This window comes from Rhincodon typus, chromosome 2, assembly GCF_021869965.1.
Source record: "Rhincodon typus isolate 14 chromosome 2, sRhiTyp1.1, whole genome shotgun sequence".
NCBI lineage: Eukaryota > Metazoa > Chordata > Chondrichthyes > Orectolobiformes > Rhincodontidae > Rhincodon > Rhincodon typus.
In genome coordinates this window covers 10210187-10236977 of record NC_063333.1, presented here as the reverse complement: position 1 = coordinate 10236977, position 26791 = coordinate 10210187, and the positions used below count along the sequence as shown (strand labels likewise).

At 42.7% G+C, this 26791-nt stretch overlaps 2 protein-coding genes across 5 annotated transcripts in view; both read left to right on the top strand.

Annotated features, from left to right (window-relative positions):
* LOC109921859 (sodium channel protein type 4 subunit alpha-like) overlaps positions 1 to 26791 on the top strand; it is a 1322739-nt gene that overhangs the window by 984673 nt on the left and 311275 nt on the right. The gene's annotated exons all lie outside the window — the stretch shown is intronic.
* The window catches only part of xylb (xylulokinase homolog (H. influenzae)), a 254231-nt gene that overhangs the window by 84295 nt on the left and 143145 nt on the right, over positions 1 to 26791 (top strand). The window contains exons 16-17 of one of the 4 annotated variants that reach the window (XM_048612406.1): positions 10283 to 10335; positions 20812 to 20854. The exons of 2 other annotated variants lie outside the window; for them this stretch is intronic. In XM_048612406.1, coding sequence (XP_048468363.1) covers positions 10283 to 10320 — 38 coding nt within the window. In that variant the 3' untranslated portion in view covers positions 10321 to 10335; positions 20812 to 20854. Of the gene's footprint in view, positions 1 to 10282; positions 10336 to 20811; positions 20855 to 26791 lie in introns of those variants that run through there. One more of the 4 variants, XM_048612400.1, reaches the window with a different exon arrangement.

Sequence of the window (26791 nt, the reverse complement as noted above, 5' to 3'; positions counted from 1 at the left end):
TCTAAATGGCACAAGTCAGGAGTGTGATGGAATACTCCCCACTTGCCTGGTTGAGTGCAACCCCAACAACACTCAAGAAGCTTGACACCATCCAGGACAAAGCAGCCGGCTTGATTGGCATTACATCTCCAAGCATCCACTCCCTGTACCACCGACGCTCAGTAGCAGCAGTGCGTACTATCTACGAGATGCACTGCAGAAATTCACCAAAGATCCTCAGACAGCACCTTCCAAACCCATGACCACTTCCATCTAGAAGGACAAGAGCAGCAGCTATATGGGAACACCACCAGCTCCAAATTCCCCTCCAAGTCACTCACCATCCTGACTTGGAAATATATCACCATTCCTTCACTGTCGCTGGGTCAAAATTCTGAAATTCCCTCCCTAATAGCATTGTGGGTCAACCCACAGCAGGAGGACTGCAGTGGTTTAAGAAGGCAGCTCACCACCACCTTCTCAAGGACAACTAGGGATGGGCAAGGAACGCTGGCCAGCCAGTGAGCGATGCCCAAATCCCACAAATGAATAGAAAAAGATACAGTATATAAAACAAAATAAATGAGCGTGTAATGCAGATTGAAATTGGCAGGTATGATTTTTTTGGGTATCACAGACATACATGCAAGGGGATCAGGGCTGTGAACTAAATATCCGAGGATACACGAAAGGACAGGCAGATGTGCGGAGGTGGGAAGGGTTGTCCTGTTAGTCAGAAATGAAATTAAAGCAAGAGGAAGAAGTGATATAGAGTCTGAGGCGTACGTTGTGTATTGATAGAGTTGAGGAATTGCAAAGGGAAAAAGACCCTAATGGGAGTTATGTACAGGCCTCCGAGCAGTCGTCAGGATGTGAAGAAGAAAATAAATCAGGAGATAGAAAAGGCATGTAAGAAAGGCACTATTACAATCATCATCAGAGACTTCAATATGTAGCTGGACTGGGAAAATGAGGTTTGTAGCGTACTTCAAGAAAAAGAATTCACAGAATATCTATGAGATGGATTTTTGGAACATCTTGTGGTAGACCCCCCTGGGGAACAGGTAATTCTGGATTTAGTGATGTTTAATGAGGCAGACTTGATTAGGAGGCTGAAGTGAAGTAATGAACCCCTGGGGCAGTAAGAATAATATGATGGAATTCACCCTGTACTTTGAAAGGAAGAAGATTGAATCAGATGTAACGGTATTATAATTGAGTAAAGATAACTACAAAGACATGAGGGAGAAACTGGCCATAGTTGATTGAGGCGGAGCCAAGCCAGGAAGATGGTGGAGCAGCAATGGCAGGATTTTCTGGGGGTAATTTGGAAGGCCCAGCAGAAATTCATCCCAAGGAAGAAGAAATATACTAAGGGGAGGATGAGGCAACTATGGCTGACAAGGGAAGTCATGGACAGCATAAAAGCAAAAGATAAAGTGTATGATGTGGTGAAGATTATGGGAATCCAGAGGATTGGGAAGCCTTTTAAAACCAGCAGTGGGGTAACTAAAAAAACAATAAGGGGTGGAGAAGATGAAATATGAGAGTAAGCTAGCTAGTAATATGAAAGAAGGTTGCAAGAGTTTTTAAAAAATATCTAAAAGGTACAAGAGGCAAGAGTGGACATTGGACTGCTGGAAAATGAGGCTGGGGAAGTATTAATGGGGACAAAGAAATGGCGGAGTAACTGAATTGATGTTTTGCATCAGTTTTCACAGTAAGAAGACACCAGCAGTGTACCAAAGGTTCAAGAGAGTCAGAGGTCAGGGCTGAGTGCAGTGTCCATCACTAAGGAGAAATGCTGGGGAAGCTGAAAGGTCTGACAGTGGATAAATCACCTAGACTGGATGGATTACACCCTATAGTTCTGAAGGAGATAGCTGAGAAGATTGTAAAGACTTTGATGGTGATCTTTCAGGAATCACTAGAGTCAAGGAGGATCCCAGAGGACTGGAAAATGTCTAATGGAAGAAGGGAGGGAGGCAGGAGACCGGAAACTAGAGGCCGGTTATCAGCAGTTGCTGGTAAGATTTTAGAATCCCTTATTAAGGATGAGATTGTGGAGTACTTGGAAGTGCATGGTAAAATAGGGCTGAATCAGCATGGCTTTGTTAAGGGAAGGTCATGCCTGACGAATCTGTTAGAATTCTTTGAGGAGGTAAAAAATAAGTTAGACAAAGGAGTCTGAGTAGACGTGAGCTGTTTGAATTTTCAAAAAGCATTTGACAAGGTGCCACATAGGTGGCTGCTAAATAAGACAAGATCCCATAATGTTAGGGGCAAGGTAATCCTTTTTAATCCTTTAAAAACTTACCTCGTGGGATAAGCTGCCTCCATTTTTGCAGCAGCAGCGGGAGCAGTGAGAGCGAGGACCAGGGGGCTGCCGGGAAGGTAAGTTAATCCTTTAAAAACTTACCTCGTGAATAGGCGGAGCGCACGCTGAGCAGGAGCGGACGCGGGATGGCTGAGTAAGTGAGGTAATATATTTGGGCGGTTGCTTTACCCAAAACACTACTTAGGTAGTGTCTCCCACCCATCCTCCTCTAACCAAAAAAAAGGTTCTGAGCGCCGATTTTTTTGTTCAGAATTCAGAACAGTGGGAATGGATGTTAGGGCAGTTGCATGCTCCTCCTGTAGAATGTGGGAGGTAAGGGTCACCACTAGTGTCCCCACTGACTTCATCTGCGGGAAGTGCACCCAACTCCAGCTCCTTGGAAACCGCGTTAGGGAACTGGAGTTGGAGCTGGATGAACTTCGGATCATTCGGGAGGCTGAGGGGGTAATTGAGAGGAGTTACAGGGAGGTAGTCACACCTCAGGTACAGGAAAAAGGTAGATGGGTTACAGTCAGGGGACGGAAAGCGAACAGGCAGACAGTGCAGGGATCCCCTGTGGCTGTTCCCCTCAATAACAAGTATACCGTTTTGGATACTGTTGGGGGGGACGACTTACCAGGGGTAAGCCATGGTGTACAGGTCTCTGGCACAGAGTCTGTCCCTGTTGCTCAGAAGGGAAGGGGGGAGAGGAGGAGAGCATTAGTCATTGGGGACTCCATACTTAGGGGGACAGATAGGAGATCTGTGGGAATGAGAGAGACTCATTGTTGGTGTGTTGCCTCCCAGGTGCCAGGGTCCGTGATGTCTCGGATCGTGTTTTCGGGATCCTTAAGGGGGAGGGGGAGCAGCCCCAAGTCGTGGTCCACATAGGCACCAACGACATAGGTAGGAAAAGGGATGAGGATGTAAGGCAGAAATTCAAGGAGCTAGGGTGGAAGCTTAGAGCTAGAACAAAGAGAATTGTTATCTCTGGTTTGTTACCCGTGCCACATGCTAGCGAGGCGAGGAATAGGGAGAGAGAGCAGTTGAACGTGGCTACAGGGATGGTGCAGGAGGGAGGGATTCAGATACCTGGATAATTGGGGCTCATTCTGTTGTAGGTGGGACCTCTACAAACGGGATGGTCTACACCTGAACCAGAAGGGTACCAATATCTTGGGGGGAGATTTGCTAATGCTCTTCGGGAGGGTTTAAACTAATTCAGCAGGGGGATGGGAACCTGAATTGTGGCTCCAGTGTACAGGAGGTTGAGAGTAGTGAGGTCATGAATAAGGTTTCAAGGTCGCAGGAGGGTACCGGCAGGCAGGAAGGTGGTTTGAAGTGTATCTACTTCAACGCCAGGAGCATCCGGAATAAGGTGGGTGAACTTGCAGCATGGGTTGGTACCTAGGACTTCGATGTTGTGGCCATTTCGGAGACATGGATAGAGCAGGGACAGGAATGGTTGTTGCAGGTTCCGGGGTTTAGATGTTTCAGTAAGATCAGGGAAGGTGGTAAAAGAGGCATTGTTAGTGGCATTGTTAGTCAAGGACAGTATTACGGTGGCAGAAAGGACTTTTGATGAGGACTCGTCTACTGAGGTAGTATGGGCCGAGGTTAGAAACAGGAAAGGAGAGGTCACCCTGTTGGGAGTTTTCTATAGGCCTCTGAAAAGTTCCAGAGATGTAGAGGAAAGGATTGCAAAGACGATTCTGGACAGGAGCGAAAGTAACAGGGTAGTTGTTATGGGGGACTTTAACTTTCCAAATATTGACTGGAAGCGCTGTAGTTCGAGTACTTTAGATGGGTCAGTTTTTGTCCAATGTGTGCAGGAGGGCTTCCTGACACAGTATGTAGATAGGCCAACAAGAGGCGAGGCCACATTGGATTTGGTACTGGGTAATGAACCGGGCCAGGTGTTAGATTTGCAGGTAGGTGAGCACTTTGGTGATAGTGACCACAATTCGGTTACGTTTACTTTAGCGATGGAAAGGGATAGGTATATACCGCAGGGCAAGAGTTATAGCTGGGGGAAAGGCAATTATGAGGCGATTAGGCAAGATTTAGGATGCATAGGATGGAGAAGGAAACTGCAGGGGCTGGGCACAATTGAAATGTGGAGCTTGTTCAAGGAACAGCTGCTGCGTGTCCTTGATAAGTATGTACCTGTCAGGCAGGGAGGAAGTGGTCAAGCGAGGGAAGCATGGTTTACTAAAGAAGTTGAATCTCTTGTCAAGAGGAAGAAGGAGGCCTATGTAAAGATGAGGCGTGAAGGCTCAGTTAGGGCGCTTGAGAGTTACAAGTTAGGCAGGAAGGACCTAAAGAGAGAGCTAAGAAGAGCCAGGAGGGGACATGAGAAGTCTTTAGCAGGTAGGATCAAAGAAAACCCTAAAGCTTTCTATAGGTATGTCAGGAATAAAAGAATGACTAGAGTAAGATTAGGGCCAGTCAATGACAGTAGCGGGAAGTTTTGCGTGGAGTCCGAAGAGATAGGAGAGGTGCTAAATGAATATTTTTCGTCAGTATTCACACAGGAAAAAGACAATGTTGTCGAGGAGAATACTGAGATACAGGCTAATAGACTAGACGGGATTGAGGTTCATAAGGAGGAGGTGTTAACAATTCTGGAAGGTGTGAAAATAAATAAGTCCCCTGGGCCGGATGGGATTTATCCTAGGATTCTCTGGGAAGCTTTATGTCATCATTGTCTACAGGAATAGTGCCAGAAGACTGGAGGATAGCAAATGTTGTCCCCTTGTTCAAGAAGGGGAGTAGAGACCACCCTGGTAATTATAGACCAGTGAGCCTTACTTCGGTTGTGGGTAAAGTGTTGGAAAGGATTATAAGAGATAGGAATAATTTGTTTAGGGATAGTCAACACGGTTTTGTGAAGGGTAGGTCGTGCGTCACAAACCTTATTGAGTTCTTTGAGAAGGTGACCAAACAGGTGGATGAGGGTAAAGCAGTTGATGTGGTGTATATGGATTTCAGTAAAGCAACGTTTTGGGTCCATTGCTGTTTGTCATTTTTATAAATGACCTGGATGAGGGCATAGAAGGATGGGTTAGTAAATTTGTGGATGACACTAAAGTCGATAGAGTTGTGGATAGTGTGGAAGGATGTTGCAGGTTACAGAGGGACATAGATAAACTGCAGAGCTGGGCTGAGAGGTGGCAAATGGAGTTTAATGCAGAAAAGTGTGAGGTGATTCACTTTGGAAGGAGTAACAGGAATACAGAGTACTGGGCTAATGGTAAGATTCTTGGTAGTGTGAATGAGCAGAGAGATCTCGGTGTCCATGTGCATCGATCCCTGAAAGTTGCCGCCCAGGTTGATAGGGTTGTTAAGAAGGCGTACGGTGTGTTAGGTTTTATTGGTAGAGGGATTGAGTTTCGGAGCCATGAGAGGTCATGTTGCAGCTGTACAAAACTCTCGTGCGGCCGCACTTGGAGTATTGCGTACAGTTCTGGTCACCGCATTATAAGAAGGATGTGGAAGCACTGGAAAGGGTGCAGAGGAGATTTACCAGGATGTTGCCTGGTATGGAGGGAAGGTCTTTTGAGGAAAGGCTGAGGGACTTGAGGCTGTTTTTGTTAGAGAGAAGAAGGTTAAGAGGTGACTTAATAGAGACATACAAGATGATCAGAGGATTAGATAGGGTGGACAGCGAGAGCCTTTTTCCTCGGATGGTGATGGCTAGCACGAGGGGAAATAGCTTTAAATTGAGGGGTGAAAGACATAGGACAAATGTCAGAGGTAGGTTCTTTACTCAGAGAGTAGTAAGGGCATGGAATGCCCTGCCTGCAACAGTAGTAGACTCGCCAACTTTAAGGGCATTTAAATGGTCATTGGATAAACATATGGATGATAATGGAATAGTGTAGGTTAGATGGGCTTCAGATTGGTTTCACAGGTCGGCGCAACATCGAGGGCCGAAAGGCCTGTACTGCGCTGTAATGTTCTATGTTCTATGTTCTAAGGTACGGCATGGATAGAGGATTGGGTAACTGGCAGAGGCACAGATTGGGAATAAATGGGCCTTTTTCAAGATGTTGGACTGGGATCTGGCGTGGGTGGTCAGACCATGTGCGGAGGCCCTGTGCTGAGCTGGTACAATGTAGTATTTATTTGAAATTTTTTTTACCTGACTATAATGTCAATCCCTTAACAATGCCTTATTTGTAACTTACTTTTTAAACTCTGTAAAGTAGTGTAACTACTTTTTATTCCTCTTTTGTATCCAAGATTTGTACCTAGGTACGTGTACCTAAGATGGCGCCATAAGAGGCTTTTCACTGTACATCTACAATGGAGTACACATGACAATAAAGAATATTCTGTTCTATTCCAAGGAAGGATGTGCTAGCATTGGACAAGGTTTACAGGACTGATCCTAGGAATGAACTGCTTGTCATATGAGAAGCAGTTGAGGATCCATGGATTGGTACTCGATGGATTTTAGAAAGATATGGGAGGGATCTCATTGAAACTTACAGAATTCAGAGAGCCCAGGATAGAGTGGACATGGAGAAGATGTTTCCACTCGTAAGAGAGATTTGGACCCAAGGGCACAGTTTCAGTGAAGGGATAACAAGGTGTAGAGCTGGATGAACACAGCAGGCCAAGCAGCATCCTGCTCCTCTGATGCTGCTTGGCCTGCTGTGTTTGTCCAGCTCTACACCTTGTTAATCTCAGATTCTCCAGCATCTGCAGTTCCTGCTATCAGTGAAGGGATGACCCTTTAGAACTGAGATGAGGAGGAATTTCTTCAGCAAGAGGGTGGTTAATCTGTGAAACCCATTGCCATAGAATGGTGTGTAAGCCAAGTCATTGAGTGTATCTGAGATGGAGGTAGATAGGTTCTTGATTAGTAATGATTATGCGAAGAAAGCAGGAGAGTTGGGTTGAGAAACATATCAGCTATGATCGAATTTGTGGAGTAGATTTAATGGGCTGAATGGCCTAATTCTGCTCCTGTATCTTATAATCTAATACTGTCCATCACAGTGCACCTGAATAAATCTGGAAGTAAAACATTAATTACTAGACTGAAGTTTCTTGTAACTAACAGTTCCATCTGTCTATCCAATATCACCATTTCTTCTCTCAAACCCGTGTAATGTGTAATTTCTGGGCGTTCCTGGGATTTGTTCTTCTGTTTGTAGTTGCCCAATTTCTAGTTACTTGTTATAATTGCCAGAGCTATTTATATCCCCACTTTTGTTTGATATGATTCTGCTTTTGTTTTGAAGCTTTCGGTCTGAATTAGGGCAGCCTGTTATTGCCATAGCACTGAGTTGCCATTGTCTATTGCTGAATATTCTATATGAGCCATGAAAGCAGAAGAGAATGTGAATGTTTTCCCAGGAATGGTTTGTTTTTAAGGCTTCTGACATATGTTCCAAAAGAATGTTTCTATTTGAAATTCTAACTTTGTTTAATACTCAGAGTCTATCTATATTTTACACTGTCGCAAAGTCCAACAATTTAGAAGCAAACACTGAGTTAGGAATCTCCAAGTAGAATTTTTGCAGTATAATCTGTTAAATTCCATTGTACGTTCCTCTATAGAATACCCATCCAGCTTCCAGCACCCACCCATGCCTAGAGTCATAGAGCCGTACAGCATGGAAACAGATCCTTTGGTACAACTCGTCCATGCTGACCAAGTTTCCCAAACTAAATATTCCCATTTGCCCATATCCCTCTGAATCTTTCCTGTTCATGTACCCGTCCAAATGTCTTTTAAATGTTATAACTTTACTTGCATCTACCACTTCACTCAGGCAGTTCATTCCACATATGAACCACCCTCTGTGTGAAAAGATAACCCCTCAAATCTTTCTCCTCTCACCTTAAAAATATGCCCACTAGTTTTTAACTCCCCTACCCTCGGGAAAAGATCTTTGCTGTTTACTTGTCTATGCCCCTCATGTCTGACCATATCTCATACGCAATTAATAGGTCATTTTTAATAATTGTTTTATCTGAAAATTTTAATATATTAAAACCTTCATCAAAGAACACATCCCTACTGTGTGGAAGCAGGCCATTCTCATCAAGTCTATAGCAATCCTTCAAAGGGCATCCCACCCAGACCTGCCCCCCTACAATGCTACATTTCCAATTGGCTAGTCCACCTAGCCTGCACATCCCTAGACATCATGGACAATTTAATATGGCCAAACCATCTAACCTGCACATCTTTGGACTGTGGGAGGAAACCAAAACACCCAGAGAAAACCCACACAAAGACAGGGAGAATTTGCAAACTCCTCACAGACAGCCACCCAAGGGTGGAATCGAACCCAGGTCCCTGGCGTTATGAGGCACTAGTGCTGACCACTGAGCCACCATACTTCATTGTCGGCGTTTTGAACCTCAAACTCTTAGAACACTTTCCACTTGCTCCTGCTCCCAGAAAGAAGCAACGGTGTCAAGTCCATACCATGATTTTTCTTTGGCAAAGACATAGCCTGAGGGTGGCATGGTGGCTCAGTGGTTTTACTGCTGTCTCACAGCGCCAAGGACCTGGGTGTGATTCCACCCTCGCGTAACTGTCTGTGTGAGTTTGCACAATCTCCCTGTGTCTGCGTGGGTTTCTGCTGGATGCTCTGGTTTCCTCCCACAGTCCAAAGATGTGCAGGTTAGGTGGATTGGCCATGCTAAATTGCCCGTAGTATCCAGCGGTGTGTAAGTTAGGTGGATTGGCTGTGGAAAATGCAGGGCTACAAGGAAGGGGGATGGGTCTGGGTGGGATGCTCTTCAGCGGGGTGGTGTGGACTTGTTGGGCCTCTTTGGCCTGTTTCCACATTGTAGGGATTCTATGATTTAATGTATCTACTTCACTTTTGCATTGATCACACTGTTCAGGCTGATACACCATCCATCTGTGGGAAATTAAATCCTGATATCTGATATTTGTTTTGGTCATTCTTCTGAAAAGAAACTCAAATTACAACCTTCTGTGTGAAAATAACTTGTTTAGTTTCTAATCTTCACCTAAAGAAATCCATCCTCTGCTACCAAAGTTAATCTGGATCCAAGCCAGTTATAGAGTCATAGAAATATATAGCATGGAAACAGACCCTTTGGTCCAACTTGTCCGTGCGGACCAGATATCCTAAATAAATCTAGTCACATTTGCTAGCATTTGGCGCATGTCTGTCTAAACCTTTCCCAATCATATACCCATCCAGATGCCTTTTAAATGTTGTAATTGTACCAGCTTCCACCACTTCCTCTGGCAGTTCATTCCATACATGCACCATCCTTTGTGTGAAAAAGTTGCCCCTTAGGTTCCTATTAAATGTTTCCTCTCTCACCTTAAACGTGTGCCCTCGAGTTTTGGACTCCCCTACCCCTGGAAAAGACCTTGTCTATTTACCGTATTCATGCTCTACAAGATCACCCCTCAGCCTCCGACACTCCAGGGAAAGTCGCCCCAGCCTATTGGTGAGTCGGAAAACCAAACTGCCTTCCTTTTTGGATAAAGTTTATTGACTCCTCAGTCGAGAGTTCCTTACACTGACAGTGTTATAAGGGCTCTCGATAATATAGCGAGTTTAGCTCACTGCAATCTCATATATATATTTTTCTATTCAACCTCTTCAGAGATGTAATGACCTCTGAAGTAGATGGGACTTGAATTCAGACCTCCTTGCTCTGAGTTAGGGATGCTATCACTGTACCATGAGATCCTGCTCCCTTTTTTTTTGTTTTATAATTTAAACTATTTTTTCCTAATCACCCTGTTCAGAGATGTTATTACATATGATGGGGCTTGAAACCAGGCACCTCTGGTGCAGAGATAGGGACACTACCATTGTGCCACAAGAGGGCCCTTCTCTCCCGTAATATGTGCTTGGACAATTAACAGCCACCACTTGGTTCTTAACCTTAAGCAGCTACTTTTTCACTCATGTTATGTCTGCATGATTTTCCTTGACACATCATGTTTCTCTTTTTTCTAATCTTCTTCTCCAGCTAGCTCCTTTGAAATTTGGGTGCTGAGGCAGCTATAACATGTAAGATCCAAGGTAAGAGAAATAGGACATCCTTGGTAAGCAATCGTGCTGTTATTTAGGCTACTTAAAACTTGAAGCAGAAAACTAGTACTGCCTTGGAGATGTCTTTTCCAGCCCAGTTGAATATGAATCTTAAGTCAATTTTCCCAGCAATCTTGAAAAGGTTCATTATTCAGAAAAGGAAGTTTTCAATGAATTTTTGTTTTCCAGTCAGGAACAAAAACAGGGGTTGCTGGAAAAGCTCAGCAGGTCTGGCAGCATCAGTGAAGAAAATACAGAGTTAACGTTTCGGGTCTGGTAGCCCTTCCTCAGAAACTTAACTCTGATTTCTTTTCACAAATGCTACCAGACCTGATGAGCTTTTCCAGCAATCTCTGTTTTTGTTCCTGATTTACAGTGCCTGGAGTTCTTTCAGTTTTTATTTTGTTTCCCAATTATTTGTAAGGAAATCACTGTTGGTTAATGTTTTTGTTCATGCGTATTTTGTGTTGCTTTAACATTAAGGCTGTATAAAGTTATGTTTCTTGTAACCTTTTTTTGTTTTTACTTTATCTTAGAATTGCTGGTCTAATATTTTCCACTCAGTATCTACCTGAGCAGCACAAAAAGAGTCATTGACTCACCAGGCCCTTCAGCCCACGCTATCTATGCCGACCAACAAACACCAAAACTATATTAATCCCATTTATTCGCACTTGGTCCATAGCCATATGATCCATCTTTTAAATACTCATTCAGATGCTTTTTAAATGTTGTGGGAGTACCAGCCTCCACCAGTCTCTCAGTCAGCAGGTTTTTTCTTAGATCTCTTTGAAACTACTTGTTCTTTGCCTTAAAAGTATACCCTCTTAGACACACTTATTCCCTCTTAGTGTAGGTCTTAGACTCATCTACCACAGGGAAGAGATTTTCACAATCTCTGTCTGTGCCTCCCATAATTTTACATACCTCCAATTATGGTTGGTCCCGTGTCTAATTGAAACAAAAACAGAAATTGCTGGAGAAAGTCAGCGGGTCTGACAGCATTTGTGGAGAGAATGCAGAGTCACAATTTTGGATCCAGTGACCCTTCTTCAGAACTCAGTTGTTGAGTTTCTCCAGCAATTTCTCTCTTTGTTTCAGAATTTGAACATCTTCAGTTCTTTGTTTTTTTGTACCGTATCTAATTGATCTCAGTACGGGTGACATTAAAGGCAACAAGTTAACTTCAGTGTCTGAGGACTAGGAGGGGAACGTCTTTGAGGGTTGCTGCTGGTGACTGTTAAGCAATAAACACATATGCTTTGGAGGATAATTGTATGCTTTTCCAATTATCACAAGATGAAAAAGAAAACCTGATCAAAAATTAGGGTTTTGCATCAATTGGTCTTGGCCAGTTTTATCCTTCCAGCATCAGCCTTAAGGATAAAATATTACCTAAATTATTACCATTCTGAGGGATTATTGTGCACAAATTGGCTACGATATTGTCTTCAGTACAGCTTGCAACTTTGCACTTCAAAACGCACTTTTGTGGCTGTGCAATGAAATGGAACATCCTGAAGTCATGAAAGTATAATAAAAATGCAAGTCTTTCTTCTTGCCTTCAATATTCAGGGAAGAATGTGCTTATGGGACTTAAAGGGTTAACGAGCAGGTAGTAATGTGCTGTAGTTAGAAAGGATTCCTGTATAGGTAAGCAAGTTGCATAGAAAACTTTGGTGGAACTCAAAGTGTGAGAATGAGACATGCCTGTTGGCGTGCATTCTAATATGCTGAACGATTGAGAGGAGAAAGCAGGGATTCTGCTTATGATCATTCAAAATTTCTTGGCTATGGTAGTTACACTGAAAAACAAAAATATTAAGAAATTGATTTGAGAAGGCAGGAAACAGTAATGTACATAACTATGAACTAAAACTGGAAATGGATAAATTTCTAGAGCCAAATAACATGGCAATTAAGGGGAATCAAGATTTTTTTTAAAAAAACGACCAATTGTCAGTTTAGTCAAGGTCTTTGAAGAAATAATGAAGTCTATTCATAAAGGAAAACAAAAATTGTGTGTATGAATTTAAGATGATGCACAAACCATATGATGCACATAATATATTAAAGAAAACTTGGTAGCATGGACAAAAAGTTGGTTTAGAAATACAAAGCAGATTTTTTCTGTCTCGAGAATTATAAACATTGTTCATAGAATCATAAAGAAGAGGATCTTTGGATCATTGAGTATGCACTGACTAAATATCCACTGGTTCTGTTTTCCAACACTTAGCCATAGCCTTGAATGTTATGAAATTTCAAATGCTCATCCAAGTACTTTTTAAAGGTTGTGAGGTTTCCTGCCTCAACTACCCTGCCAAGCAGTACATTCCAGACCCCCACCAAACTCTGGGAAAACATTGTTCTCAAATCCCATCAAAATCTCCTGCCCTTCACCTTAAAATTATGGCCCTTGTTATTGACTGTTCAACTAAGGGGAACAGCTGCTTTCTGTTCACCCTGTCCATGCCCCTCGTATTCTTATACACCTCAAGCAGGACCCCTGTCAACCTTCTCTGCTCTAAAGAAAATAACCCGAGCTTATCCAGTCTATCTGCATAGCTAAATTGCTCCATCCCAAGCAACATCCTGGTGAATTTCCTCTGCACCCCCTCCAGTGCAGTCATATCCATCATATAGTGTGGTGACCAGAACTGCAAATAATATTCCAGCTGTGGCCTAATCAAAGTTTTGCACAGCTCCAATATGACCCCCTTGTTCTTAGAATCTATACCGTGACTGATAAAGGCAAGTGTCTCGTATGTCTTCTTAACTACCCTATAAATCTGTCCTGCTTTCAGGGATCTGTGGACAAGCATTGCAAGATCCTTCTATTCTTCCAACTTTATAATGTCTTGCCATTCATTGAGTACTCCCTTGATGTGTTCCTTCTTCCAAAGTGCATCAACTCATATTTATCGAGGTAACATTCCATAGTGTCATCTGCAAATTTACTTATCATTCTCCCCACATTTGCTTCTATAACACTTATATATATCACAAGCCATAAGGGACCCAGCACCGATCCCTGTGGAACACTGCTGGACACCAGCTTTCAGTCACAATAAACACCCTTCTACTACCACCCTCTTTCTCCTACTGCTAAACCCATTTTGGATCTAACTTGCCAAGTTCCTCTGAATCCTAGACAACAAGGTGCAGGGCTGGATGAACACAGCAGGCCAAGCAGCATCATAGGAGCAGAGAGGCTGACGTTTCGGGCCTAGACCCTTCATCTGCAGTTCCTACTATCTCCTCTGAATCCTGTGTGCTTTTAGCCCCTTTATCAGTCTCCCATGTGGGACCTTGTCAAAGGCTTTGTTGAAATTCATACAAACCACATCAGCTACATTATCCATATCTACACACCAGGTCACCTCCTCAAAAAATTTAATTAAGTTTGTTAGGCATTATGTCCCTCTGACAAAGCCATACTGACTTATTCCTGATGAAATCTTGCTTCTTCAAGTGGAGATTCTCTCCTTCAGAATTTTCTTAAAGATTTTCCTTATCATTTATGTGGAATGCACTGGTCTGTAATTCTCAGGCTCATCTCTACCACCCTTCTTGAAAAGTAAAACTACATTAGCTGTCCTCCAGATCTCTGGCACTTCACCTGTAGCCAGAGAGGCATTGAAAATTTGAGCCACAGCCTCTTTAATTTCCTCCCATGTATCCCACAGCAGGCTGGGTTACAACTCATCTGGGTCTAGGGATTTGTTCACCTTTAAGCACATCAAACCTCTTCACTCCCTATGTCAAACCAGTCAAGAACCTCTCAGTCCCTCATCCTGAAATCTGTACCTACCTCCTCCTCCTCCAAAGTGAAGACAGAAAGGGAGTAATGGTTTAACACCCTGCTAGTATCCTCTGGCTTCACGCACACATTGCCCCCTTGGTCCCTACTCTTTCCCTGATTATCCTCTTTCTGTTGATATCTTACAGAATTTCTTGGGATTCTCCCTAATCTTACCTGCCAGTATTTATCCATGCCCTGTCTTTGCTCTTCTAATTGATTTCTTAACTTTCCCCTGCATTTTTTATACTCTACTAGGGCATCTGTTGAGTTTCTAACTTTGTACCTGTTAAAGGCCTGTCTTTTGCTCCTTATTTAGTCTTGTAGATTCTTAGAGGTTGATACAAAAGTCATTTCTTTTAATATTTTATGTATGATAGAATCATACAGCATGAAAACAGACCCTTCAATCCAACTAGTCCACGCCAAACATGTTCTGAAATTAAACTAGTCCCACCTGCCTGCTCCTGGCCCATATCTCTCCAAACCTTTCCTATTCATGTAAAAACTGAAAGAACTGCGGATGCTGGAACAAAACCAAAGTTTCTGGAAAAGCCCAGCAGGTCTGACAGCATCTGTGAAGGAAAAAACAGCGTTTCGGGTCCGGTGACCCTTCCTCAGAACTCATTCCTATTTCCTATTCATGTACTTATCCAAATGCCTTTTAAATGTTGTAACCGTACCTACATCCACTGCTTCCTCTGGCAGTTCACAAACTAACCATTCTGTGTGAAAAAGATGCCCCTCATGTCATTTTCAAACCTTTCTCCTCTCATGTTAAAAAATATGACACTAGTTTTGAACTTCCCCACCTTAGAGAAAAGACGTTTGCGATTCACCTTGTGTATGCCTGACACAATTTTATAAACCTTTATAACCTCCTATGGTCTGGTGAAAAATGTCTCAGTTTATTTTAATAACTTAAATCCTTCATTTCCGGCAACATCCTTGTCAATCTTTTCTGAACCCTCTCTTGTTTAATAATATCCTTTCTAAAACAGGGTGGCCAGAAGTGCACACAGTACTCCAGAAGAGGCCTCACTAACATCCTGTACAACATCAATATGATGTCCCAACTCCTATACATAAAGGTCTGAGTAATGAAGCCAAGTGTGCTAAATGTCTTCTTAACAATCCTGTCTACCTGTGATGCAAATTTCAAAGAATTATGTACCTGAACCCCTAGGTCTCTCTGTTCTACAACACTACCCAGGATCCTACCATTATTTGTGTAAGTCCTACCCATGTTTGTTTTACCAAGATGCAATAAATTGCATTTATCCAAATTAAACTCCATCTGCCACTTCTCAGCCTATTGACCCAATTGATCAAGATCTCTTTGTAATCTTAGACGACTTCTTCATTGTCCACTATACCACCAATTTTGCTGTCATCCACAAACTTATCATGCCTCCTACATTCCCATCAAAATCATTTATATAAATGACAAACAAAAGTGGACTGGTATTGATCCCTGTGGAACACCGCTGATCACAGGCCTCCAGTCCGAAAATAATCCTCCACCACCACCCTTTGTCTCCTTCCATAAAACCAATTTTGCTCCCAGTTGGCAAGCTTACCCTGAATCCCATGTGATAGGGTGTGCAAAAAACACAAAAATGGAGCAGTAAACCACATCAGGGTAGATAAATCCCCAGGACCTGATCAGGTGTATCTCAGAACTTTGTAGGAAGCTAGGGAAGAGATTGCTGGGCACTTTGCTGAGATATTTCTATCATTGAAAGCTGTGGGTGAGGTGCCGGAAGACTGGAGGGTGGCAAATGTGATGCCACTATTTAAGATAGGTGATAAGGAAAAGCCAGAGAACTGTAGACCAGTGAGCCTGACATCAGTAATAGAATCCGAAAGAACTGCGGATGCTGTAAATCAGGAACAAAAACAAAGTTGCTGGAAAAGCTCAGCAGGTCTGGCAGCATCTGTGAAGGAAAAAGCAGAGTTAAGGTTTCGGGTCCAGTGACCCTTGCTCAGAACCCTTCTGAGCAAGGGTCACCAGACCCGAAATGTTAACTCTGTTATTCCCTTCACAGATTCTGCCAGAGATAGTAGGAACTGCAGATGCTGGAGAATCTGAGATAACAAGGTGTAGAGCTGGATGAACACAGCAGGCCAAGCAGCATCAGAGGAGCAGGAAAGCTGACGTTTCGAGCCTAGACCCTTCTTCAAAAATGGGGGAGGGGAAAGGGGTTCTGAAATAAATAGGGAGAGGGGGGAGGTGGATAGAAGATGGATAGAGGAGAAGATAGGTGGAGAGGAGACAGACAGGTCAAAGAGGCGGGGATGGAGCCAGTAAAAGTGAGTGTAGGAGGGGAGTTAGGGAGGGGATAGGTCAGTCCAGGGAGGACGGACAGGTCAAGGGGGTGGGATGAGGCTAGTAGGTAGGAGGTGGGGGTGGGGCTTGAGGTGGGAGGAGGGGATAGATGGGAGGAAGGACAAGTTAGGGAGGCAGGGATGAGCTGGGCTGGTTTTGGGATGCGGTAGGGGGAGGGGAGATTTTGAAGCTTGTGAAATCCACATTGATACCATTGGGCTGCAGGGTTCCCAAGCAGAATGTGAGGTGCTGTTCCTGCAACCTTCGGGTGGCATCGTTGTGGCACTGCAGGAGGCCCAGGATGGACATGTCGTCTGAGGAATGGGAGGGGGAGTTGAAATGGTTCGCGACTGGGAGGTGCAGTTGTTTAGTGCGAACCGAGCATAGGTGTTCCCTCTCCCCTCCCCCTACCGCATCCCAAAACCAACCCAGCTTGTCTCCGCCTCCCTAACCTGTCCTTCCTCCCAACTATCCCCTCCTCCCACCTCAAGCCCCACCCCCATCTCCTACCTACTAGCCTCATCCCACCCCCTTGACCTGTCGTCCCTCCCTGGACTGACCTATCCCCTCCCTAACTCCCCACCTACACTCACCTTTACTGGCTCCATCCCCGCCTCTTTGACCTGTCTGTCTCCTCTCCACCTATCTTCTCCTCCATCCATCTTCTATCCGCCACCCCCTCTCTCCCTGTTTATTTCAGAACCTCCTGCTGCCAGACCTGCTGAGCTTTCCCGGCAACTTTGTTTTTGAGACTGACATCAGTGGTGGGCAAGTTGTTGGAGAGAATTGTGAGGACAGGATTTACATGGATTTGGAAAGAAAAGGATTGATTGGGATAGTCAGCATGTCTTTGTGCATGGGAAATCATGTCTCAATAACTTGATTGAGTTTTTCGAAGAGGTGAAAAATAGTCGAAGCAGAGTGGTAGACGTTGTCTATATGGACTTCAGCAAGGCGTTCGATAAGGTTCTGCATGGTAGACTGGTTAGTAAGGTTAGATTACATGGGATCCAGGGAGCTAGCCAATTGGATACAAAATTGTCTTGAAGATGGGAGAAAGAGGGTGGTGGTAGAGGGCTGTTTTCCAAGCTGGAGGCCTGGAGCAGTGTGCCACGTGGATCAGTGTTGGGTCCACTGCTTTTCGTCATTTACATAAATGATTTGGATGTGACTATAGGAAGTACGTTCAATAAGTTTGCAGATTACACCAAAATTGGAGGTGTAGTGGACGGTGGAGAAGGTTATCTCAAGTGCAATGGGACCTTGATCAGATGGGCCGATGAGTGGCAGATAGAGTATAATTTGGATAAATGTGAAGTGTTGCATTTTGGTAAAGCAAACCAAGGCAGGACTTAATACAGTTAATGGTAGCCCCTAGAGAGTGTTGCCAAACAAAGAGACCAATGGGTGCGGATGCATAGTCCCATGAAAGTGGAGTTGCAGATAGACAGGTTGGTGAAGAAGGTGTTTGGTATGTTTGCCTTCATTGGTCAGTGTATTGAGTATAGGAGTTGGGACGTCATTGTTGTTGCTGTACAGGACATTGGATAGGCCACTTTTAGAATACTGCATGCACTTCTGGTCTCCCTGTTATTGGAAAGATGTTGTCAAACTTGAAAGTGTTCAGAAAAGATTTAAGAGGATTTTGCTAGGATTGGAAGGTTTGAGCGACAAGGAGAGGCTGATTCGACTGGGACTATATTTCCTGGAGTGTCGGAGGCTGAGGGGTGACTTTATAGAGGTTTATAAAATCATGAGGGACATGGATGGGGTGAATAGCCAAGATCTTTTTCCCAAGGTGGGTTAGTCCAAAACTAGAGGACTTAGGTTTAAGGTGAAAAGGGAAAGATATAAAAAGGACCTGAAGGGCAACTTTTTCTTGCAGAGGATGGTGTGTGTATGGAATGAGCTCCCACAGGACGGTGCAAATACAACATTTAAAAGGCATTTGGATGGGTATATGAATAGGAAGGGTAGAGAGGTTATGGGCTAAATGCTGGAAAATGGGTCAAGGTCAGTTTTGGATATCCGGTCAGCATGGACGATTTGGATTGAAGGGTCTGTTTCCATGCTGTATGACTCTGTGACTCTATAAGTAGCTTCAGGAGGATACCATTAGATTATCACTACATGCTTGTGTATTATTTGGTTGGTTATTTTTCTGGATTTGGCGTCAAGAACCACGCCTTGCATCTCTGCAGCCTGTCCTTAATTTGCCCAATAGCTTAAAAAATGATAGTAAGTCCAAGAGGTTATACTTCTGTACAACGATTAGTGGAATGTATACTTGAAAAGTGGAAATATCACACTCTTATCAGACCAATGTTCAAGCTCTGAGTACAAATTGGTTTGTTTGCATAGAGTAAATGAGCAGTGTTCTGTTTAAAAATGGGAGCAAAATGTTTCTGTGCTTTACATTGCATGTAATTATAAAGAAGCCACTCGCTTTCTTTTTAAATACAAACTCTTAAGTCATTAATCCACTTCTTGCATATTAGAACAGGCTATTGATTAAAAACTAACTCAGCTTTTCTTCTGGTCCTAGACTTAATCACAAGAGCCAGGCTGGCTGCAGAAGTAAAACTGTCAATTGCTTTTTCAGACTGGTTTTCTTGGAGTGTGATGCTAACATCTTGATGTTGAAATAGAGGCTGCAATTCCTTTCTCAATGCTAAATTGATTGCCAGCCTTTATAAAGCTGAGAATGAAATGTCTTTGTGCTCAGCATGAATAAACTGGAGAGCATGACTCCTTCAATCAGTGTACATCTCAATCTCTCTCTGTCTCACACAAATGTGGACATCCACATGCTTGCACCCTTCCCTCTAGTTAGGTGCATAAGCTTTGTGCTACGAATGCTCCTGGAGCATAGCTGTGTTACACCTTTGACCCTGACAGTTTTCCAAAGTTACTCATATGCCCATAGTTTTGCTGAGACTCTGTAATATTTTCATTTGCACCAAGTAGGCAGGGGAGAGCAAAGGAGTGAAATATAATAGCTGTGAAACTTTCACAATTGTAGCAACTTAGAGGATTTGGCACAAAGCCTTCAACTCAGACCTAATGACTGAATCCCCCATGTTGAATGATATTTCTGCACAAAGAATTTTTGCATGATGGTAAAGGTTTTTGATTTAGCCAAAATGGCATTGGAGGTCTGAATCTGGATGTTCCACCGACGAACCTGGCTGTCACCACTTTCTCTGGAGGAGAATGGTTAGTTTGGAATTGCACTTTGTACATCCATAGATCACAGAGGCACTGTGCATGGTAAGGTGCAGCTGCCTTCAGACAGATTGAAGTTTTGTTAGTGGAATGTCCAACAGATGTTTTGTGCACTTTGGATCTCTTGTGAGTACATCTAAACTTAGCAGAGTTCTTTGGACAGGTTAGGTGCCATTTTAGACATGGGTCCAGGACACCTTTGTGGGAGATAATGTGCCTTTGGGAGAGATCAAGTGCCCTTTGCAATTGCCAAAGGTAATCATGAATTGTGCATAAAAATGGGATAAATTCATTGAAATGGCCAAGGAAGATATCAAATCATTAAATCCACTGTCCTTTAAATATTTGGGGATAAATGTTCTGCGGTGTTTGGAAAAAAAATGCTTGCTTCTTCACTCCGTAGATGTAAGGCTGAGGATTTATCATTTTAGGATTAATGCTGCCTGACTGCTTTCACAACAGTTATTAATACAATGGTACATATCAGCTCACAGTTTGATGATAGCTCCAGTTGGTTATATATTCTTTGAAGTATGTATACAATGCTTATTTTTAAAAGGCATCAGAAGAAGTGAATTTTTCTATCAATTAGTAAGTTTTTAAATGATTAATTCATCCTTGGTTACTGAACTTTATTTAATCTTGGTATTAGTCCTGAGATCTCCATATAATGGATGTTTCAAATGTAGAACACAGCAGTGCATTGAACACAGGGACTTTAATAAAGTAGACTAAAGATGTTTGCCTCTAATGTTTGTGCTTTGTAGAAGAAGTCACATGACTGTGGCAAACTAAGACATTCATGTGTAGATGATTGCATTTCAATCTGAACATCCCTTTTTGATGTGTATATTATGTATATAAAAATGTATATATTATCATGTACATATTAAGTTACCCAAGTTACGAAATATATACACAATTATTTTCATGTCTTACTAGTTCATTATTCCAATCAGTCTACACATTTTGAAATAACTGCACAGAAGCCAGTATACTGTCACCAAGTCACCCTTTATTTACTTGTGCACAGTATGCTAGCTGGGCCAACCAGCTCGAAGTCAGTCCCCTGAACTGTGAAGATTCTAAATCCCCTGTTTATATTTGTCAGCCAGGGCTACCTGATTGGGATGATTAACCTGGGCCAATCAAGGATCAGGTAGTCAATGGATCCACCTCGTTCCAATCACTACACATGTGCATTGGACACATTTTCCTCAAGTCATGCTGGTTTATGAATGGTAAGCAGATGTGTTGTTGTCCTTGACTGTTTAGCTGAATGTTATAGTTTCCCCAACGAATTTCATTCATGTGTTTCTTGTTGTTGCTGCGCTACCTGTTGTTGTTCCATTTCTGCTGTTGGGTTACTGTGGACCTGTGGGTCTGATGGTGGATGTCTGAATTGTGCAGGTCATGCATTCACCTCTTCCTGTTGAGGAACAGCTTCTCTGGTTGAGTGTATGTGCTTGTGGTTGTGATGGTACATCTGGTTGTTCACTTCCACCATGTACGATCAAGATGACATCTGCTCCACACAGGTCCCAAATTGTCACTTGGAATTACTTTTGCTGAGAATATTGAATATTTCAGTGCTCAACTCTGTCAATAGCTTAGTAGTCTGTTCAAAATGAAATGTAGCTTTCTGCCATTTCACCCTGATTTTGTCACTCATACTTGTTGTGTGATATAGACTGATTTGTTAGAATCTTCAGCCAATATCTCTCCAGTGGCCACCAGTACTTGCTTGTTGTTCTTCTTTTAAGCCAGACATCTGTGTGAAAAATGATTCAGTTTCTTGCAGTGGGAACACTGCTTTCCCCATGCTTGATATGCTACCTTCTCCTTTCCATGATGTCCTCATGTGTGATTGGAGGATCTGTCAGCAAAATGGAAAACCTGATGTGGTTTGATGTGCTGATGTTTCACAACCTCAGCACTTCTGCATAGGTCAACTGCTTTCCTGAGTGTGAGTTTGTTTTCTCTTAGGAGACGTGCTTAGACTGTGTGATCCCTTATGCCTAATGCAATCTTGCCTTTAATGAGATAATTATTTAATTATGCAAATTCATGGGTTTCTATGTTGAGTTAGTACCGTTATGTATTGATCAATGGACTTTTGCTTATTTTGATTCCTGATATTAAATATATGGGGAGGTGATGGTCTAGTGGTATTATCGCTAGATTATTAATCCAGAAACTCAGCTAATGCTCTAGGGACCTGGGTTTGGATCCCAACATGGCATACGGTGGAATTTGAATTTAATTAAAAAGAAGTCTGCATTTAGGAATCTACTGATGCCGATTGTCGGAAAAACCCATTGTGGCTCACTAATTTCCTTCAGGGAAGGAAATCTGCTAACCTCACCTGGTTGGCCTACATGTGACTCACAACCTCTCAGCAATGACCTTAATTACCCTCAGAAATGGCCAAAGAAGCCACTCAGTTTAAGGTGGCTAGCGACAGGCAATAAATGCTGGCCAGCCAGTCAGAATACGTAACATTCAATTGGGGCTCAGAGCTTGCCATCAAAGCTTTTAAAATACCTGCCACATTTTTTTCTGCTCTTCGAAAAGTTTTAAGGTTGAATATATTTTGAAACAGTCTTTTCCAAACAGTGACAAAAATACAACAACTTGTAACTATTCTGGTTTGCTGAATAAATCTGTTGCTATGTCATAATTCTGCCATTGTGTGCAGAAGAACTTCCAGTCTCGCTTCATATTCCCTGTCATTTTAACAGGAGCCGTTAAGAGAAAAGTTTAATGTATTTTCTCTTAATCAGTGTTGTAACTATTGGCTGCTTCATTGATCTTTGTTTTTCTTTTCACTTTTTTGAGTGGCAGCTCACAGTTCTGCATGCACCTGGGTGTCCCTCTCAATAGCTGTATGAGTTCTATACCTGTCACTTTGGTGTCAGTTCCGACACAATATTTTGAGTATACAACACAGCAATTGTATTCAATGCAAGGATATTATTGAAGTTAACTTAATTGTCTGCCTTCTATGTGTGTGCCTCATGGTAGAGGTAACATGACAGTGGTAGACTTGGAGGGGCATTTGTGCCTGGTTGCATTTCATTTCAAATAGTGGACACCGGATGAGTTTGCATGAAAGTATAAGGTTGTGTAGGGTTTGGGCTTCTAGTAATGGCACTAAGCAGGCATAAGGGCTATAAAGAGCCATGAAGGTGAGCTGAGGGAGATAGGTTGGCATGAAAGTTGGGATGGGTGAGTGACTAGGTTGCCGTAGGTTGACATGGGGGCCATAGAAAGCCATTGGGGGTTGTTTGGGGACATGAGGTAGCATGGTTTGAAATGGATGGATGAGACTGGGTGTTTGAGGGATAAAAGTTGAGGGCTACATAGTTTTTCTTACTTTGTCCCAGCTGTGCTTTCGCTTTTATAGCTAAGGGGATAGAATATAAATGTAAGGAAGCATTGTTGCAACTATACAAGGCATGGGTGAGACTGCACCTGGAGTATTGTGCACAGTTTTTGTCCCCTTATTTGAGGAAGGATGTGGTGGCATTGAAGACACTTCAGAGGAGGTTCATTAGATTGTTCCCAGAGATGAGGGATTTATCATAGGAAAAGAGATTGAACAGCTAAGTCTATACTCTCTGAAATTTAGAAGAATGAAGTGAGACCAAATTGAGGTATTCAAGATGATAAAAGGTATGGATAAAATAGACATGGAGTGGATGCTTCCTCTTATGGGGCATTCCAGGATGTGAGGTCATAGTCTTAGGATACGGGGTAGTAAATTTAAAACAGAATTGAGGAGAAACTACTTCTCCCAAAGGGTTGTGAATCTGTGGAATTCACTACCCCAAAGTGCGGTGGATCCTGGGACAGTGAGTAAATTTAAGGAGGAATTAGACAGATTTTTAATTGGTAATGGATTAGAGAGTTATAGGGAGAAGGCAGGAAAATGGGGGTGAGGAGCATATCAACCATGATCAAATGGCAGCACAGACTCGATGGGCCCAATGGCCTAATTCTGCCCGTTATTTATGAATTGTCTTTTCAAAAAAAAGGAGCAGTGAGGCAGGCCTTTTGTCACAGCCTCCCTCCACACTTACAGCTTCTATGTTTGCCTCCACACACTCTTTCTGGGAGCAGCAGACCTGACTGTCATTATATCCCATACAGGCATTTTCAGTAGCAACGTTCATAGCTTTGGAAATTTTCCTGACTTTGCACTCACAAAGCAAGAGAGAAAATTCAAGGAGAACTCTCTGCCTTGTGTTGGTTTGAGATTTCTGCTGGAATAGAGGAAATCCTAGAGAAACGGGCAATTAATTTTCAATTTGAAAGAAACATTTGCAGATCAGTCCCATTGAAAGAAATGCAGAAAGCAAATTCCCCAAATGAAATTGATTAAATTCAAAGGAAATAGTACATGTCAATTTCTTAAGCCTGCTGATTTTCACTTTTTTGTTTGATAAGCGCCATACAGGCACTTCCTTGTGAAAGGATGACCTTCAATGATTAACGAGCAACGCTGCAGTTCCACATATGAAAGAAAGGTCCTTGATTTTGCTGAAATCTTGTTCTCCATGCAGCAGAAATGTAGAGCTTTATATAATATCACAAACCATCTGAAGTAGCTTGTGCAATACAGTATCAAATAACAGTTGAATAATGATAATATGAGGTATTGAGGCTTTTATAAAATGGTAGATCAGTAAAATGGAGCAGTTTTGTGACTGTAGACCATTTTTTCATTTACTTAACAGAATATGGAATTTCACTGCTACCAGCAGAAACTGTGAACATGGTTCTAAATGCTAAAATATTACATCAAGGGACTAAAGGGAATTGGGGGAAATAAAGACTATAACTATCACTAGGCAAAAAGTGCAAGGGAAACGGGCTAAAGATTGATAAGTCCCCTGGACATAATGAGTTGTATCCTAGCACTTTGAAGGACGTAGCTACATAGATAGTGGATGCACTTGTATTGTTCAGGAATCCTTAGGTTCTGAAAAAGTCCAAAAGATTTGCAAAAACTGCCAATGTATATATGTTAAGGTCTGGAATGAAGGAAGTGAATGTACTACAGCCAAGTTTACAGATGACACAAAAATAGGTCAGAAGGCAAGTGGTGGGGATGGCACAAAGAGTCTGTAGAGGGATATAAATAGGTTAAGCAAGTGGGCAAAGACTTGGTAAATGATGAGGGAAAATGTGGGATTGTGCACTTTGGAAGGAAGAATAGAGGGGCTGAATGTAATGTAAATGAAGAAAGATTGCAGAAAGCTACAGAACAGAGACATTTGGGAGTCTTCATGCATAAAAATCAAAAAGCTAGTAAATAAGTTCCGCATTTAGTAGGGAAGGCAAATGTAATGTTGGCCTTTGTTTCAATGGGAATAGAGTATAAAAACAAGGAAGTATTGCTGAAACTATACAAGGCGCTAGTCAGACCACAGCTGGAATACTATGAACACTTTTGGGATCCTTATCTAATGGAAAATACATTGGCATTGGAGGCAGTCCAGAGAAATGTCATTAGGCTGATTCTGAGAATTGCAGGACTGTCTTGTGAGGGGAGGTTGAGTCAGCTAGGCTTATACTGAATAGAATTTAGAAGAATAAGAGTCAACCTTATTGGAAGATTCTGAGGGGACTTGACAAGGTAATTGCAGAAAGATTGTTTCCCCTTACTGGGGAGTCTAGGAGCTGAGGGCATAATCTCAGACTAAGGGGTCACCTGTTTAACAAAGATTAGGATTTTTTTGTCTGAGGGGATAGTGAATCTATGGAATTCTTTACTGCAGAGAACTGTTAAGACTAGGTTGTTGAATATAACTAAGGTTGAGATAGGCAGATTTTTAATCAGTGAGGGAATCAAGAGTTATGGAGAGGACAATATCTAGGGCAGCACAGTGTTTCAGTGGTTAGCACTGTAGGCTTACAGCACCAGGGGGCCGAGTTCGATTCCACCCTTGGGTGACTGTTAGTGTCAATGTTGGTTTCCTCCCATAGCCACAAAGATACTCAGGTTAGGTGGATTGGCTATGGTAAATTGCCCATAGTGTCTAGGGTAGGAAATGCAGAGCTAGGGTAGGGGGTGGGCCTGGGTGGGATGCTCTTTGGAGGATCGGTGTGGACTCAATGGGCCAAATGACCTGCTTCCACGCTGTAGGGATTCTATGATCTAGGCTTGGGCTACCAAGTGGCAAGTAACATTTGTGTGACATGAGTGCCAGGCAATTACCATTATCCCTGGACATTCAATATCAGTATCCTGGGGGTTATCATTGACTAGAATTCGAACTGGACTACTCTTGATGGAGAGGTAAATGCTGAGAGGCTGTTTCCTCTAATGGGAGAGTGTAGGACCAGAAGGCATTGTCTCAAAATGAAGGAACACCAATTTAAGACTGAGATGAGAAGGAATTCCTTCTCTCAGAGAGTTGAGTCTTTGGAACTCCATGCCACAAGGAACTCTGGGGGTCAGACTCTTTTGTGTATAGTTAAGGTTGAGATAGACAGATGGATAGATTCTTGATCAGTAGGGGTATCAAGGGTGGGCGGGAAAGCACAGGAAAGTGGTCATGAGGAAATTAGGATCTGCCACAATCCTACTGAAGCAGGATTGAGGCGATGAACAGCCTTCTCTTGTTCCTATTTCATTTGGACCTATGGTCTCATGAAAGTGAAGTTGAGGAAGATCAGCCATGACCTCATTGAATGGTGGAGCAGCCTCAGTAGACCAAATGACCTATCTCAGCTCCTACCTCTTGTGGCCTTATAGCCAATGTTCCACTTTGCAAAGCATCTTATCTGTATTTGTAGCTGACACAAAACAGTCTGTAATATGGCCTTGCACACCTCATCTTCATCTTTGGTTCTTAATCATTCACCTTTTAACCCTCAAAATTAAATTATTTCTGAACTAGAAGACAAGTTTTGACAGATCCAGATAAAACAAAATATTTAACTTTATGCCAGTCAATGAGATGTTCACTGAAGCAGAGATAGTAGGAACTGCAGATGCTGGAGAATCCGAGACAACAAGGTGCAGAGCTGGATGAACACAGCAGGCCAAGCAGCATCATAGGAGCAGAAAGGCTGACGTTTCG